Source organism: Tauraco erythrolophus, chromosome 2 (genome assembly GCF_009769465.1).
Source record: "Tauraco erythrolophus isolate bTauEry1 chromosome 2, bTauEry1.pri, whole genome shotgun sequence".
Lineage (NCBI taxonomy): Eukaryota > Metazoa > Chordata > Aves > Musophagiformes > Musophagidae > Tauraco > Tauraco erythrolophus.
In genome coordinates, this window is record NC_141466.1 from 76,954,064 (window position 1) to 76,972,562 (window position 18,499).

The window sequence follows — 18,499 nt, forward strand, 5'->3', positions numbered from 1 at the left end:
CCAGCAACACCTCCTCCATCTCTCAACTCACCAGCTGCCTGCCACTGCATTGTCAATCCACAGGCTCATCTTCTTCTCCCAGTCCCTCACCTGTCTGAAACACAGCTGCACCCTACCTGGGCTCCAGCAGAGCCACTCAGGGCCCTACCCAGTGCCCTTCCGAACTTCACACACACCACCGAGCCCACGTCCCTCCAGCTATCCCCTTCCTGCGCACCCCAGCACCTCATGGGCACGTCGGTGTCCTGCTCAGCTGAGGTGTCTCCTCCTGCACCTGGGAGAAGGGCACAGAAGGGACCTGGCCAGCACCAGCCATGCAAAACCTTCCCCATCCCACACTGCAGCCTCTCATCTCTCCTCCTCCCAGCATAACCCCCATGCTCTTCACTCACCTGATGGGAAAAGGGCAGCTGTTTGTGAAGAGAGAAAGTCTTGGAGGAGTTTTCCACCAGCTAGGTCTGCCATGCCTCCGCTCCCATGGCCCGGCTGCCTTTATTTGCCTGGTACGATGAGGAAGGAAAACCCTCCACAATAAGCTGCCGTGCTGATCCACAAAATACTGGAGCACAGGTTTTGGGGAAACTTTTACTGTAGCTCACACACAGGTAGGAAGTGGTTTTTTTTTAAAAAAAAGAGGTGAGTGTGTGAATCTTTTAAGTGACCCTGTCAAAGCAAGAGTTTCTAGAGACCCATATTTTAGCTGAATGGGAACTTTTTATGGGAGGTTTTACTACAGCATATACTACTTACTGTATTACTCAGGTATGCAAAGGACTAAAGGATAATGCTATCGGGAAGACATAAGACTCTCAGTTGCCCATGCAGTAAATCTTCCAGTGGAGGGGAAAAAGTGCTTGCAATTTCAGTCATCCTTAATGCCCTGTGATGCACCAGCACAGCTTTTGATTAAAACTACAGAGCAGGAGAGGTTTTTATTTCACTCTGGAGTGGGACGGGTGGTAGCAATGAGAAAGGGATGGCTCTTATCAATTTGCAATATTACTAGTACTCCTCCCATGAACATCCATCTGGTGCCCGGAAGCCATGGAGCTTATTACTTACTGGGCACGTTCTGTGCCGAGCCTGTGAGCTTGCTGCAGATCCCACTCACAGAGACCTGGCACTGGAAGCTCAGGAATTTGGCATGCTGACAAAGCCTCATCTTGTGAGCCTTCAGCCAGAATGTGACACTTCATTGTAAGCTCTGGGAATAAATGAAAAAACATGCTCCTGCCATATATTGCCTTCAGGGAGCACAAGTCCCAGGGCAAGGCAGACCTGCAGAACATCAACTATGAAGCCAAAAGCTACTTGCAGGGCACTCTGCAGCTAATTGTTCCTTCACATGAGAGGATGCTTGCATCTGCAATGCCCTATGGACAGATGTGGCCACATGTCAGCATGCTGCAGAAAGCTGCACGCATTGCACCTTAGCTAACATTAAGCAACGTTGCCAGTTGATCGTCCCAGAGCACTAGGGTTTTTTTGTTCTCCTTTGTAAAAGAAAAAGATCTGTAAAATCAAAAGCTGATTAATTTTAACCTTCCCTGCTCAAGAAACTGTAAAAGAAAACCTGTCTTTTTATGTTCGGATCAAAGCTACCTTGGAAATCCTCAGGGGTCAAAGCCCTGGAGACTGCGTCAGAGCAGCCAGCAGGACCTCACATGGGGTCCCTGAGTTGCCTTCTACCATCTGAGAAGGGCAAGAAGCCCACTTGTATTACTTTAGGAAGGACAGACATCCTGGCCTGGATGCTGGGGAGGACGCAGCAATGTCAGGCTCTTGCTTTCAGTTTCCTCCCTGCTGGCAGAGGAGCCCTGAGGTCAGCGCTCTCCCTACTGCCAGAAAAATTTAAGGGCTGTCACAAACCACAGTGCTGCCTCAGGTGTGACTGTATTTGGAAACACATGGCCCATATCTGGTGTTGTCTGTATGCAAAGCAACACCTGGGATAACATGGGTCCTCTGTTTGGTCAAGCAGGAGTCTCCTCAGGCATCATTCCCAGTTACTCTCCCCAGGCACTGAGGATGGGGCTGCCAGCTGCCTCACAGGCCCTTCTTTGTGCATTGCTTCAAAAGCAAAGCCTGTCATATACATCCACACGATAAAGCTTCACATCAGTACTCGTTTAAAATCCTTTTCTCTGGTTCTGACAAATGCCATCCTGCACAACACAGCTGCAAAGATCATTTCGAAGACTGCTGCGTTCTGCTTGTTGCCTCCCCCTGTGCTGCCTTCCCTTTGCTCCCACCTTCTTGACAGCAGCAAACGCAAGCAGTTTGTCTCTGTGTTTATTGCCTTCTCAGCACCCTGTCCCCTCCAGAGCTATCATTGCCCCTTTAGTGGGATGCCAGATCTCTCATGATTGGTGAGCTACGCCAAACACTATCAATCCTGGTCAGATTTTTCAAACAGTCCGACTTCACTTTTTCCATGCTGTTGTAGATCTCAGGAGCAGCTCCCTGTAAATGCCCAAACAGCCACTTTTTCTCATTTTAAATGTATTCTTAAAAGCTTTTCTTTTCCACAACAGCTGACAAAAGTGTGGCAAGAGGAGAACCAGTGGTGTGCCAACCAGCTCAGCCAAACCTGTCTGCCTGTTTCTATGCCTCTATGACCTATGTCAGTCATTCTTTTACCAGGCTGAAGCCTATGGGGCCAGGCTTAGATCAACATTTTTTCCTGTGTTTTTACACCACCTGTAATAATAAGGTAGTAGACCATGAGTAGGGCTCTCAATGATACAGCGATACATGCAGCACACACTCTGACCGAGAGCAATTCACAACTTTATAGTTTATAATGCAAATGTAAAGAAATTCCTTTCAACAGCTGCGGGAGAAATTTCAGGTTATTGCTTGTCATCAGTCTGACGGAGGACTATGGCAAACAGTCATTATTCACATCAGCCTTGCCTTTTCCCCAGGTTAAATCACAGGGAGTGGGGTTTTCAGGCTTGAAATTGGCTCCCCAGGATGTGGTGACACAGCCGATCCCTGTCACCGTTTACATTTTGGAAGTCTCCATCTATTCCTTGCTTGAAGCTCTGTACTAATGCCCTCAGTAAACTCTGCATCCACTTTAGACTGACAGCTGTTCATGCTCCTGGTATGGAAATACCATGAGATAGTGAAAGGCCTTGGATGCGATGCTCCCCGGTTCTGACACGGTATGAGCACCAAGGCATTGCACTGAAAAAAATTTTCTCAAGGGGTTTAACTGGAACAGTAGAATAAAAGAATTGATTTCTGTCTTTCCAGGCTTCATTTGAGATACGCTGGAAACTAAAAGCCAACCAGAAACTTCTGTGATTAAAGACCAAATGGAAAGTAGGTGAATATTGGGACCTCCTAAGTTCACAGCTAGAATTGACTCTGAATTTGAGCATATTAGAGAGAAAACTTGATATATGACCACCTCGATTACTCCTTTTTTTTTTTCTATAATTACTAAATTTCATCTACCCCTTTCATAAGGGATGGATTTTAAAAAATTCAGTTCTTCCTTATGCAAGTTAGTACTATGTTGTGATATACATCTTGAATGACAGGCATGTACATATTCAACCTAAACACATTAACTGTAATGAAGAGAAGCCTCACGAGGGCCTGGCCCACTGTGCTATGTGCTTCGAGATCCCAGAAGAAAAAGCACCACAGTCAGTAGGTGACACTGACATTCAGATAAAAGGTACTTACTGGGGTGGTGCTAAGAGACTTGCAGGTGCCCAAGAGAATCAGGAGATACCAGCTGAAAATTGTATTCTGTTCACTCCCACACAGGAGAATGTATTCCACATCGTTCTTCCCAGGGGTCTCTTGTGCCACAGAAATCACGGTTACATAAAATTTCCTATTATGTCTGCTTAATCAGGCAGAGGAGTTGACAAACTTACCAAAACATAAGCAGGGTCTGACATTTTGATTGCAAACCCCTCCAAATGATAATCTCTGCCTGAAGCCCTGCTCACACTGAGATTGCAGCAATATGCAGAAATGCTGTTACTGGCTCCAAAACAGGGCATCAGTCTTCCCATTTTTCTCTTGAGTGTGGCTTTGCTACAGTCCTCCATCATCCCTTCTGAGTAGTTTTGGAGTCAAACAGCTCCAAAGGAGTGTTTGAGGCTAATGGAGGGTTCCCTGCATCTCACCCAGCCAGAAGGTACAGCTCCCACTCTCCCCCTTGAGCAGCCTGTGCACCAGCTTCAGCCCAGACTGTCTCCTGTGGCTGAAAAAAACACAGAAAGCTGTTTGCTACAGCGACTGAGCAGAACTCTGCTACTCTAGTGAGTTACACATGCAAGCTCGCAAGCCCTTACTAAGGGAGCATTATTTACATGTTATGAAAAATCAGCCAGGAACCTAGAACATGCGAAGCTGGTGTTCGCTGGCATTCTGCTCTTGTGGGTTTATCCCAGTGCAGGATGGTGGGGAAAAACATATTTCCTTAGGCCAGACTGGGATGCCTTGAGCAAGGCTGTTACCTTTTCTCCTGAGAGGAAACAGTCAGCATCTCTCACTTGGCAGATCCATGGCCAAGGGAGCAGCCCAGGTGCACCAGGAGGCTGCAGGCCAGATGAGGGCTAGGATGCCACTGCCACTCACAGGCCAGCAGGCAACCGGGAGGAACTGCTTCGGGTGACCCAGCCTGGATGAAAAGACTGTCTCCAAAAGCTGGGATACATGCCTCGTCCCTATGCCTGTACTCAGCCCTTAGCACTGCCCAATTTACAGTCCCTCTTTACTGGACCTCAGCTGCCCACTGCCATGTCCTTACGGGGCTTCCCAGCCTCCTCCCAGGCAGACCTGGCCAGGAACCATTCCCAATAAAGAATATGGGTAAGGAAAGCTTCTGGAAGGTGGCACAGTTTAATACTAATGGGCACACTGTTGTGTGTCTGTAGGACTTCAATGCATTTAATTTACAGTACGTTGGCACTGGGACTGTTGTAACACATGATGCGTAAAAGGTACCAAGTTTTATGTAGGTCTCATCAAATCCAGACTTTCAATAAATCAGCGCTCCACTCTGCAACCTGGGCCTGACAGTCCCCCTCTCTTATCAGTCCACTGATGCTATGGGCAGCCCTGCAGTCCCCACAGGGAGGGAGCTATTCTTGTCATGTTACCAGTAATGACGGAGATGACCAGAGCAAGGGAGTGGCTGGAGGCGGCGCGACAGCTCTGGATACCTTCAATTTAACTGGATTGAAGTTAAAGCAATTTTCTATTCCAATGCATCGTCCTATTTATAACTCCATGTGCTGCAGAGCATGAAGCTCAGAACACGTAACTATCATGTATTAGAGAAAAAGGAAGGCAGGAGAGGTCTGGAACCAGCAGCTTTCCACACTGATGAAACTCTGTCCTCACAACATCAATCACATACTAGAACAACCAACACAAATATTTTACTGTTTGACATCATGAGATTCCAAAAATTTCACTGAGTTGCAGCAATTTCACTTCTCAGAATTACTGCCCCAGCCTCTCTTCAGATTCAGTATTTTTGCATCATTCAGTGCATGTTTACAAAGGTGTGTGGTTGGTTGTTTTTTTTTTCCCCCCATAACAGCAGAAGACAGAAAAATTGAATAGGCTGCAGCTAGAAATTGGTCTGTGGCAAAGCTGAGCCTCAACCAAACCAGACAGATACTACGTCTGCTGTGCTGTACATATGGCAAAGGAAAAAGTAATTAAAAAAAATAATCAAACTTCATCTCTTCTCCCCAAGCACATCAGATTCTTACATTCATGAACACTGCCAAAACACAGCTACCGAAAATATTTTGCTTTACTACTGTGTCTTTGTAATATGAATGACCTTAACTTTTCTGATGCTTGAAAGGAGAACAGGACTTCCCATCGTCACCATCGAGATGTGCGTTTCAGAAGGTTTTTAGACCTGCTTGGGAACATCCCACAGACGAACCATTTTGCCTTTTGTGCTCCTGGGGGGCTGCTCACTGTCAGCCTGGCTGCTAGTGCTTCAAGTACAAACCGCTCCGCTCGTTAAAGCTCACCTCGCAAAACCTTCGGCAAAAATGAAACAGCCTCTTTCGGCACGGAGTCACCGCATGCTCCAGCCAGCAGGAAAAGAACTGCTTAGGAAGAAAAGGAGTAAGCTCCACTCATTTCAGGAGAGATTTGAATAGTTTATTTTGCCCAGTCAGAGCCCTTCAGCATAATGACACATTCATATACACATATATGAACATTTTTTCTGAAACATTAATGTATAATACATTTTAAATTTAAAATACCAGCTGCACAGGTATTTTTATTTACAAAAATATTCCATACTTAATTTTTTAACTTTGTTATGATGACATAGTTCAGTTCAAGTACATGTAAGTAAAATAACTCTATGCAATCTAACATAGTTGTGTTTGTAACAGTACAGTTTGCAGTTCATATGAAACTATATTTGTAGACAGATGGATTTGCAACCCTACCTAAAAATGCATATTCCAGTAATCACCCTCAGAAGAGCTATTGGGGCTCAGCAAGACTTAACTGAAGAATAAGTTGCAATGAACAAAAAGAAAAAAAGAAGACACACATGTACACAGTAAGATATACGTAAACGAGAACCGCTACACATCAAGCATGCTTACCCACAAGTGGGCAATGTTAGAAAAATTTACTGATGCTTTTTTATTTTTCCCCCATGGTGCTGGTACAATGAAACAGTAGCATAACTAGAAAGCAGCATGTTTTCCTAGTTCTAACCACTACAGATAGCAGAGCTCAGGTCTAAAATAACACAGTACTGCTTATTTACAATTCCGTTTTAAAAGGGAATATTTAAAACATGTTCCCACCCCTCTCCCTTTGCATCACCTGTTACTGAATGGTAGTGGTAATCCACATACAACTCCTTACATGTTTTCAACTGAAACAGTTTAACTTCTAGTTATTATTTGCCTGGTAATACGTAACTTAAGTACTAACAAAACCAAAATACAAGTATCAAAGAAACCTACAGCTGTATGACTTAAACATCGAGGTGCTTTACATGAAAAACTAGAAGGAATACTGATTGACACCTTTCATTTGATTGTTCTATGTTTCTGTCTCATTTATCTTTTTCCTTTGTTTGTGGTTTTTTTTTTTTTTTTTTTTTAAATGAACATCCACATCTTTAAGTCTAAAATTTATAAAGTGTAAAGGAACCCAGAAACACAGTACTCATCTGGCTGGAAACAGTAATAAAGTAGATGATGTCCAGCACATCTTTATAACATGCATAAGAAGGAGAAATTGGCCTTTCAGCTTTTCAATGAAAATAGAAGTAAAATGGGTTTAGCTGATTTGCCTACACATTTTTTTGTTCTACTTACTTCCTCCCCTCAAACATCATTAATTTCTGTCTACAAAGTATTTGAAGATTTTGTTGTAGTAGCAAAGCTATTGACATCCACTCAAAAAGATTCACATAAATTATGCAGAAACTTGGCTAGAATGAAGAACAGGTTCAATCAACCAGTTACCCTGAAACTCGGAGAGGGATGCAAGGCCTTGCACTTCTTCCCCCCACACCGAACTTTGGCTGCTATTGATGCCCACCCAGGTATGTTAAACTATGGTGAGAAAGAGGAGGGCACTTCAGCCGCAGGCTGTAAGTTTTCCAACACATTTGGTATACAAAAAAACTCTGATTTCCATGTAAAGAGCTGATGTGTAATCAAGATTCAAAATTACTCAAAGAAAACATTTCTTGGAGAAACCTCACTTGAATTTTGGAGAATTTTGTAAGTCCGAGGAATAGAGCTGAAAAAAGTCTTTCGTGTGTATACCTAAAAAAAAAACCCATAGAAAACCAGTCAGCCACAGACTGCAGCTATTGAGAAAACTTTCACAGTAGTTAGTTTTCTGAATGCACTTTCTTCCCTCTCCGTACTTAGGGAATTGTTTAATAATGTTCAAAATGAGAGGTAAAAGTAAGTATGATTATTTTCTGCAAAGCATAATGGGCTATTTTTTTTCATTGCTTAGTAATCGTATCATCTCGATATGAGATATGAATGTATTCATAAGCTTAAAACAACTTCTATGGATAATATACATACTTTAAGTACTTTGACTTAAAAATTGAACATAAGTCTTTTCAAAATTAAAGTCAGAAGTGTACATATAAAAATTATTTAAAACTAAAAGTATATTCTTAAGCAGTATGTATAAATATAACAGATTTTATTGTATTATCTAGTAACAAATCTGAAAGTGTTGCAGTAATTTATAAACTTGATGCTGACACAGGATAAGTGCCTTTCATTAGATTCTATATTGTATATACATATTTTGATAAGAAAACACACATTCTAAATGATAGTCACATAATTAGCAAATGTGTCCGAAAGTAGTCTGTTCTAGTCTTTACTGAACGTGTGTGTTTATATACAAATAATGAACCTGAACTGCACAAATGTAGAAACAAAATTAAGGAATAAAATACCACGATTGAATTAAAGTGCAGGAAAAAATTCAAGTTTAAAAGTTCAGGTAAGATCAGTGCCATTAATTAAGCAAAAAAAGAAAAAAGGAAAAGAGAAAAGGAAAACAAAAAATAAAGGAAATGAACTTGCTTCCAAAAATCCTCCTTTGGATGTAGCTTTCCAACATCACCTGCCATGCAAATACCACCTCAGGCAAAAATCTTTGCATAAAGACAGACAAGGAACACCACTATATATTACTATATTTTATAACTGACTGCTGAAGAACAAATCACTGGAGATGCCTGTGGTGTAACATTTTTCAGACTTATTTGGAATACACACATACGTACACATATCAACATTCAAAAGTTACGATTTGGCAGGACTAAGGTGAAGAAAAGCTTCTTCAGTTTACAGTTCCTAATGAGACACACTACATATAAACAGATAGGTAGCAGCAGTTTCTTACACTTTCATCAAAAAAAATAAAAAAGTAATAGCTCCATTGTATTTTATAGTTTTCCAGACACTCTAAAAAAGTTTCAGACAACTAAAATGCTAGCGAAAAAAATGGGGTGCTTCCCCCCAAGGGTTTCAGTACACTTTGCTGTACAAAAGGTGCACCACCAAGAGCAGAATAAGACGCAATGATGTGTGTACGGTAACTTCCTTTCACACAGAAGGAAAAGGAACGTTTTTAGACTAAAATTGTACATAGCCCCTTTTATTGACCAAGAACCATTTGTGTACTCATCTTGTGAGCAACTGTTTCATTAGTTTTCAAATCTAGAAGCATGCTCTGAACATACACAACAGAAAAAATTCAACTATGATAAATTCTATAATACCAGTTAAGCCACTACTCTTCTTGTACTGGCAGATGGTCTCTCATTGCCTCTTATTTTTAATTTTTTTTTTTGCCTGCTGGTTCTTATCAAATGTTTCTTAATGGGAAAGTTAAGTATGCTTTTCTTTCAAGCCAAGGTCATCTTCCATTGAACTGATACCACGATTTGCTGAAGAGTGCTTTTGCCACCCTCTCCCACAGAGCCTGACCGGACTAATTTTCAGGATTCTGTTGCTCTGAAGTATAGTTCCTCTTCACCAGATCAAATAATCAGTTCTCTCAATTTATAAATGTGAGATAGGGAAGGGGACAAGTGTCAGATAGGGCATTTTATTTTCGGAAGTTGTATGGATAGTAGTTTATTTAGTTTTCTTCTACCTGGATCTTAAACTAAATGGTGTTAAATATGCATTAATTAGACACTAAAAAAGAACTTAATTAACATGCACAGGCAAAAACTGCATTTCAAGCTGAGTTAAGTAACTAGAGTTTACATTGCCTCAGTAGGTATGGGATGGAGTCATCATGAAATCAATGCTGCTTGTTCAAATTGTCATGTTCTCATTTGTTAAATTCTTTGAACAGTGGACATGGTATGGCATGCCCTTCTACTGGCAGCAGAATTTACTTTTCTTTTTGATTAAATGCTACTAAACATAAAAGAAGATAATTTATCAACTTGTGCTACGAAGCCCAAACATATTTGCCTTTCATTTGAAAATGAATTAAGAACCATCGGTAACTTTAATTTTTTGCATCTTTTGAGTGTTTTTGTAAGGTTGCTTTACCTATGCACCTGCAACATCACTTTAAAACACAAATATAATCAAGGTTTTGCTTTAGGAACATTTGGAAAGTGTGCGAAAAAAACCACACAGAACATGATGCTTGGAGAAGCAAACCCAAATGATTCATTTCAGACAATGTAGGTCTACCAGCTTCTAAGTACTCTCTTGTATAAAACAAAACCAGTAACTATCCCTGCTTTGAGGAAAAAGTCTAAATTAATTTTTTGAAATGAAAACATTTATTTAAAGGAATTCTCTCATTAAAAGAGCTCTGGTTATTCCCGCTGTTACAGATTTAGTGCAGCAGCCATGAGCAATTTAGCTTAGCTATATTATTTACCTTACCCAAACTGGACATTATTTTAGCAATTGCTGAAGTTCTAGTGGACACTTACCACTGCCTACACAGAAAAAAACTGCTTTAGAGACTAAATCCAAATTTCAGGTCAACTGCATGTAGTGCTGGGTGGGGCTGATAGGTACTTGTAAAATAGCTCTACTAGGAGGATTCGGAAATTTGCTAAACAATATACTGCTAATTATCAAATATTAGATGCTTGCCATTATCCATGCATCAGCACCTCCATGGAGTGTAAAACTGTTTGAAAACCTGAGTCTAAGATTATCTGATTTCACAGTAAAGGGCTAAAGGGGCATCTAGAACTTAAGTTTGGAGCAAAACTATCTCAGCTATTTTAATTAATGGCTGTAAAGATACATTCTGTTAAACATTTATAAAAATTCACAGCATGAATGGAACCCACAGTCAATTTAAATATTACACAAACTGAACCAACGACTTTTTGGCAAAACATAATATTTGACTGAACAGAAGTTGAAGTATTCTTACCACAACGAAGATGTTACCACATTTCGCATTGCACGGCCATAACACAAATGAAAACTCCCAGCATGACACATCCCAGTCATATTATTCACTTGACTTTAATGCAAAAATTCTGTATTCTCTTGTTTTGCACTTCACAGAATATGATGTGAATACAAGAATATTAGATCGGGGTCCAAGAAAAGACTATGCACAAGTCGACTATGTATACATTTTCAACATGAAATCTTCTAAGCTTCCAGCTTTTCTGACGAAAGAAGTGACAGCAGACTTCAATTCTTCTTCAACAATAATGGTAAATAGAGTGAGTCCTAGAGAGGGCAAGTGTAAGTCAGCTACCATCCAGCAAGACAAACAACTTTCTTCCAGCTCTTGGACCCCTGATTTATTGCCTCTCCTCACAGGAGGGTATAACACTGGCAGCAATTACAATAGCACAAAAACTTTTGGCATAAGAAATATTAACACAGGATTGACCCTGCATTGCCCCTACCCATCTCACACTAAGTATTCCCTTTACCCTCTTTTCCACATGTTCTAGTTACCTTCTCTGTTCCAACTCTCAGCTAACCAACAGCTAAGAAACACTCAAGTTTGTTTTTTGTGTGTGTTTCTTTTAAATATAAAGCTCCTCAGTTAAAGCCATGACTGAGGTAAAACAGTGTGTGATTTGTGCTAGGAAACAACAGTATCCCAATGGTGAATACTCCTTCAAATTCCAATGGTCCCGCCAAAATTAATGAAAACCCAAGATTTTTTTCATCAGGACAAAATTAAACAGATGTAATTGATGAGCGTCATCAGAATTGGTACCACTTCTTGTCTTTGTACTTCAACATCATCTAAAGAAACAAAAAAAAATTTCTAATTACTATTTCTATAATGTACCAAAAAGTACAACGATACAAAGAAATTATATGCTTACAAAGCAGTATGAAAAAGGGGGACTTTAGTAAAGCTTTTCAAAACTGCACCACCACCACTGCTGAACAACAAGGGTTTAGCGTGATGAATTTTCTAATGGTAGCATCACTGCTGAGGATCTGGCCTCAGATAGAAAAAGATTTTTGGGAGAATGAGAAGGTTGCACAGGAGTTCAGGGAACAGAAATAGATTTGCATGAACATGGAAGAGAACATCCATCCTATGCAGTTACTGAGGAAACTGAGACTTGGGGATTGCACACAGTTGGATCTTTTTTAAGAACCACAGGACTCTCAACACAGATCTAATTCAGTGATACATTTTTTTTAGCAATGGGACTTGAGCCCCAATTTTGGAAGTCTACATGCCACTCAAGCAGAGAATATGCTCTAGATCAACGTGCCACAAGACAAAGCTGCTTGCATAAATACTTAATTATTAGGAGTAATGATCGATAGATAAAGGGAAGTGTCCTTTATCAATGACATTGCATTTCCTTTAGATACCTCTAACATGCCTTTGCAGAAGTCAGTTACTTCAAGACTTGTATCTATTTGATAGAGAATCAGTTTAATGTTCAGTTTAACATGTAACAGACTCACCTCGTGAGCGTGTTTAGAGAAAGAATCAGCGCTGTAAAGCATCGCTGCAGTTTTTTCTTCCAGTTCTCCTAGTTTCTGCCCTCTTTCATCTAGTGCCAACCGGGCTCGTGCAAGTTCACCAACTACACCAGATGCTGCTCCCTTGACACCTTCAATACCCCCAGGCCCTGGAATATGCTGGGCAAGACTCCTTGATGCCTTCCCAGATGCTGATTCTCCAACTGGAGGCATTTGCAAAACAGTAGAAACAGAACAGTAAGGGTTCCTATCATTACTACATAAATACCAACATAACCAGTTCATAAAGAGGTGTAATTTCTTTGCATGGACACCAAACACCTAACAATAGGCATGACTTCGAGCAATACTCACTACTCAATGTTACTAGATGTTACTATTTAAATGGCGATTTTCAAACCTATTTCTGAGTTTCAAGGCAGGTTATAAAACTATAATCTATTCACAGCTCAAGTGTGAAAGTAAAACTCTCAACAGTGCTGACATCATGGTCAACAGAACTGTGCTGGTGAAATGGTTTTTAACAATACAGCTTACTTCTCAAGGAAGGTGTTGGGAGTTCAGCAGACAAAGCAGGAGAATTTTGAAAATACAAGGTGTGGTCAGTTCTCAAAGTGCTTTGCTGGTGTAGCCAGGCAGTATGACTCCACCAGAAGTTTCCTTTGATGGAAGTGCAGTTTTAGACACAGACACCTGAAGATTAGGTGTCTATGCTCTCATTATTGTAAAAATCTTTTAAAAAAAATGTAAACCCCAAAAAGGCAGTTCAGTTGTAAGGACAAATCAGCTCATCCTAAAGTAAACACTCACAAACGGTCAGCTTAACAGCTCTCTAGACTTTAGTGCCACACTGACTATATCTCCTTTGCTTGTAATGGGACATCAGCCACTTAGCTCAGTCTTGACACATCTGTTAAGTATCTGTCTCCTGCTGAATGGTATACTCTACAAAAATTTGAGTGAAGGCCAAAATATTTTTGGGTGCTGAAGTCAAACCAAATAATCTTTAGCTTTTTTTTTAAACAATGAAATTGTTAAGTATTTTATTTTTTTCATCTTTATGAAAAATAATATTAACTTATTTAACAAGTTTTGTTGCAATATTTCAAGATTCTTCTGTTTTGATTTTATGCTTCCAGGAAGAATTATTTCTATTTCAACTAACACTATAAACATTTTTCTGTGAATTCCCAAGAATAAAAAAGAGAAATCACTTCACTTATTACAAATTCCCTCATGTTAAATGACCATTTTAAAGACATTTTCAGATGTCTTTTGAATTGCCATTGAACTCGCTTTCAGGCTACAATCATTTTTTGTCCCATTCAATACTATTTTTCTTCTGAAGATCTGAGACAAAAGTTGATGGTGGAAACTTGAAATGATGTAGAGACAGCTTCTAAAGTTAGAGTGCTTTTCTGTTGCCATGAAAAGGCAGTCTTCCCCTGTCCCAGTCACACTAACTAAATACATAATTTGTGCACACAAATTTCTCTAATAGAATACTTGACCAACCTTTCAAAGTATTATACATATATAAATACAAATGGAATTTTTAAACGCAGAAAGTAACCTCTAAATACCTGATATTTGTTCAAAATGCACAGGCACAAGTAACAGAGACTAATTTATTTTTTATTGAATAGATCAAAAGAACCAGTAAAAAAAGAAAGGAGTGCCAAGGAGCCTCGTCTGTTTTAACAGGTACATTTCATGTTAAAAAGGAAACAGTTTTTCTAACAAATAAACTTGCATAATATGGTGTTTCATCTAGCAAATATCTGAGTAAGTGGAAGTTATTTTCCTTTTGCATGCCGCCACAGTAAAAAAAGTTAAGCTGCAATCAAAAAACGAATAGAAAATGATAAAGCAATAAAAACTTTGCCAAATCCGAATTTTTCTGTCCTATGAAGAGGACTGAATTGAACTATCATACAGTTCTGTCCTTGCTCTCATTCCTAAGGCATCTCTGCATGAATCAGATGAGGAAAAAGAATCTAGCAAATCAACTGAAGTAGAATGGAGTTTTAATTTTCTCACTATCCAGAACAGTATTCTCCAGGAGCAGCCCCTTTCAGTTTAACAGTATTAAGAAAGTCATGGTCAGTACTATACACTGCATAAAGATGAATAAAAATAAGATCAGTTGCCACACTTCTTGTTTTATAATCTACTTCTTAATTAACAAGGTAAAGGAGAAAACTGAGAAAACAGTAACAAGCTTTTCTGATCTGTTAGTAAGGTGTACAACACAAAAGCTATGAAAAAGTATGTCATTCCTTTTTTACTTTCCTCTTTGCAAGTGTTATACTCTTTTACCGTAGGCAATACATTTCTCAAGGATCACTGACTTCCTTGGGTAAAAATACTAGAAAAATAATGAATACTGAAAACTTACAGAGCTCTTCTCTGTCAAGTGACTGTGCCCCACCTCCAAATAGGCCTTTAAAGAACCCCCTGTTCGGTGCTTCTGGTGTTTCTACAGGAGTGAACAGCTCACCCAACATTTCCTTTGCAATAAAGAAGAGATACAACAAGGTATACATTATTACACACAGGAATTAATGAAATATTCTTTCACTTTAATGATTTATTTTGTAAATTTGAATTTCAAAATGAATACGCATCCATAGGCATCTGCCTTTGCAAAGTGACTTAGGAAATAAAAAAAAAAACACATTAAGAAAACCGTCCAAACCATCTGTTCTGATAGTTACAAGCTTAAAGCTCATGAAATTCAGCAGACAAAAAAAGGGTTCAAGTAAAGCTGTGTTTGCCCCTCAACAACTTGTGCAACACTCCTGATTTTGTTCTGTTGAAACTATACCACGCATATCCATGCGTGGTACGAAAGTGGAGCTTACAGCCTGCATCTCTGCTATTTCAGTATTCTGTACAACTTCCAAGCTGAAGCATGGCTGAGAATCTTTTCAAGCTGTTAATACCCCTGAAACATAATAGCTTCCCTCAAGTTAGCATTCTTCACTTGTCAGCATGCACCTCTACCAGCATCAATTGAACAAGGGAGTTTTGTTAACCGCACGTTAAACAAGGAAATTTCCTACAGATCAAAAAGTAAGAATCTGTTTCAAACACAAGAGGATGCATGAAGCAGTACAATTTAAGAGGAGAACTGATGCATCCTCAGACTCTACAGTGAGACAATAAAAATAAAAATCAAAGCATGAAAGCCAAAGTGCTCAGCTTTATGACAAACTGAATTAGTGTAAGTATCGTGAAGCTAGAACTGAGAACCTCAGAGTATATCTAAGAAAACAGTCTTTTTTTTTAATTCATTACCTGAAGATTTTCACATGTTTCTTGACTGTAGGTGAGCCTCTGTATTTCAGTTGGTGAGACAAGATAGAGTGCTTGTCCATTATTGGTGAAACAGAATGTTCTGGCTATCCGCATATTGGTGAGTGGCAGGTAATATACATCCAACAGTGGTCTTAGACTTGGCAAACTTAAAAAGAATTAAAAACCCACTATTAAATAGAGCAGGATTGTCTATTGTTGATCAAATGGCTCATTTTTAAACTGCAATATATTATTTTTCTCTTCACCATCTGCATAAACAACACGTAAAACAAGGTATCATTATATGTAATTACAAGATCTCAAAACATAAATATGATATTTTTTGAAGGTAGTACCTCAAAAGTGGAATTTAAACATCTGTATCACAGATGTGTTTAAAACCATCATTTAAATGATACTCTGAGCATGTAAATCAGATTGATTTAAGCATTATTCAGTAATTACTAATGAAGTATTTTGATAAGTATCTATCTAAAGTTTACAATTAAACATTCTGCCTCTTCTCTCCGGTAAAGAATTTCCCCTTCACTAAAAATACAAGTCAAAGATCTCTCCTCAAGAACACTTTGAAAACACACCCCTGTTTATTTCCGAGTAAAACACAATTCTGTAGCTGCAAACAACAGTCTTATATGAATTATTTCCACCTTTTTTGTCTGATTGTGCATTTAAGAGGAAATCCTCTTAGAGCAAAGTTTGCTTACCTTGTATTTTCTGATTCTGCACATGTAACTGCAGTACTTACTGCATCAAGCTACTGAAGAACAGGTGCAACACTCAGGTTGTAACAATACTCTTGCTACCAAACATTCCTCCCTCTCAAAGTAACAAGTGCAAGTAAGAAGTGACTGAACACCTGATGTCTCAATAAAGAGAACCCAAAATAAACTGCTGTCTCAAAAACATCCCCTGTGAAAATTCTCTAAAAACATAATTTACACAAGATCTTAGCTGCAAATATACCAACAATACATTAAGCAGCTTCTGCTACAGATACCATCTGCATAAGACTATTATTTCTGGAAACTAAAAGAGCACTAAAGGGGTAAAGAGAAGCCAAAAATCAATAAAAATGAAAGATGTAGTACCCACATTAAGTGTTGGGTTTGGTGGGTGGGTTTTTTTTGTATGATACTGAGATTTCTAAATGTTAAGCTTGCGTTTTACAGATTGTGGATTGTCTCTTAGCAGGAGACTGCATGAATGACAAACAAAAGGAAGGAGAACAGGTAACATGACTTGGGAAGCAAGTTCTACAGGTAAGAAATAAAAAGGAATATTCTCTTGTAAGCACACTACCTAGAAATTACACTTCTGCCATGAATGTATCTAAAATAAGAATAATCCTAAGAGTGAGCTAGTAACAGGAAAGTGCTTTGCTTCAGACTCATGTAAGCATAAAACATCCTTGCAGCTTCAAGAAAACACACAAAAACATTAGATCAGACAGGATAGCATGACATCCACGATACATTTGTTTGATACTCCGAAAATGCTAACAGAATCTTAAGACCTATCTAAATTTATATCAGTAGGTAAGTACTGGGCAGCTTGGGTATGATACAAACCTCTGACAACTTTACACAAACAGCATGTTAAGTCCACTTTCCAGCAGCAATTCATGTTTATGAAATGGAGTGAACACTTGGGAGTTCAACTTCCCTACGCAATGTAACAATTCAATATTTACAATTTAGCACCCACTTCCATGCAAAGTTCTTTAGAAAAGAAAACAAATCCCGAGGAAAACAGGATTTGTTTGAATATATGGTAGCTGAACATATTTAAGTTCACTTTTAAGTAGGGAAAAAAGAGTGCTTGCCCTGAAAAGTAAGCAGCATTTTCTAGAGATGTTTAGAATGTATGTTTGAATATACATCAATAGAGTTAAAAAATAAGTCTTGATTGTTAAGTCTGTTAATTGTAGTATGCATCAGATCAGCTTTAGATTTATTCCTAACAACTTCCTGAAGAAATACTTTTAAAGAGTTTCCCAAGCTGGGAGCTTGTTTTTGCAACCTTGAAAATAACCTTTTAGGAATTTTACTGGCACAATTTTATAATGTCATGTTCCACATTCATTTTAGCATAAGCCAGGACTAAAACATAGGTGCAATGGTATAGATATATACGCTCTGCTGTTCAGAATAAAATAGCGTTTGGAAATATTCAAGAAAAAGGACGTTGAAATTACATAGGTGACATGTAAGTACATTCAAATACTACTTTTACACGTTTAAACTTGTAACTTAAACCCTTTACATGACTTATTTCTACACTGCAACTGCTAACAATTAATCTTGTCTTTATAGCCTGAGTTTAAGGCCTTTAAGACACAAGTAAGCTACGCAACAAAAAGGTAAGCTCGAGGCATGAGTGCAAAGCAAACAGCTGCACAAAAATGTGCAGAGTTGTGGTCAGGCACCAGCTGAAGGTCTGATTCAAGGCAGTTTTCTCCATCAGGAAGTAAATTCACATTTGAGAATGTTCATGAACTCAAGGACCCATATAACATGTTTGGAACTATTTGTTGAATCAGGGCAGCTTGAGCTAAACTGGTAAACTTTTTCATGTGTTAAAGGCATAACTAACAGGAATGCATAACCAAAATTATCCAGTTCCAAGACTCAGAAGTTCATCAACACTGAGTGAATGCAGATTTTTTTTCAAATGCATATTCTAATGGCAAAGGAAATTTATTATCTAGCAGA

General features: G+C 39.1%; 1 protein-coding gene across 5 annotated transcripts in view; it reads right to left on the minus strand.

The window, feature by feature from the left end:
* Positions 1-7,111: 7,111 nt before the first annotated feature.
* Positions 7,112-18,499, minus strand: part of STXBP5 (syntaxin binding protein 5) — a 114,771-nt gene continuing 103,383 nt past the window's right edge. For all 5 annotated transcript variants that reach the window (XM_086631509.1, XM_086631510.1, XM_086631508.1 and 2 more), the window contains 4 exons: positions 15,768-15,933; positions 14,866-14,977; positions 12,450-12,670; positions 7,112-11,765 (listed from right to left, as the gene is read on the minus strand). In XM_086631509.1, the coding sequence (XP_086487635.1) occupies positions 11,724-11,765; positions 12,450-12,670; positions 14,866-14,977; positions 15,768-15,933 (541 nt within the window). In that variant the 3' untranslated portion in view covers positions 7,112-11,723. The remainder of the gene's footprint in view (positions 11,766-12,449; positions 12,671-14,865; positions 14,978-15,767; positions 15,934-18,499) is intronic.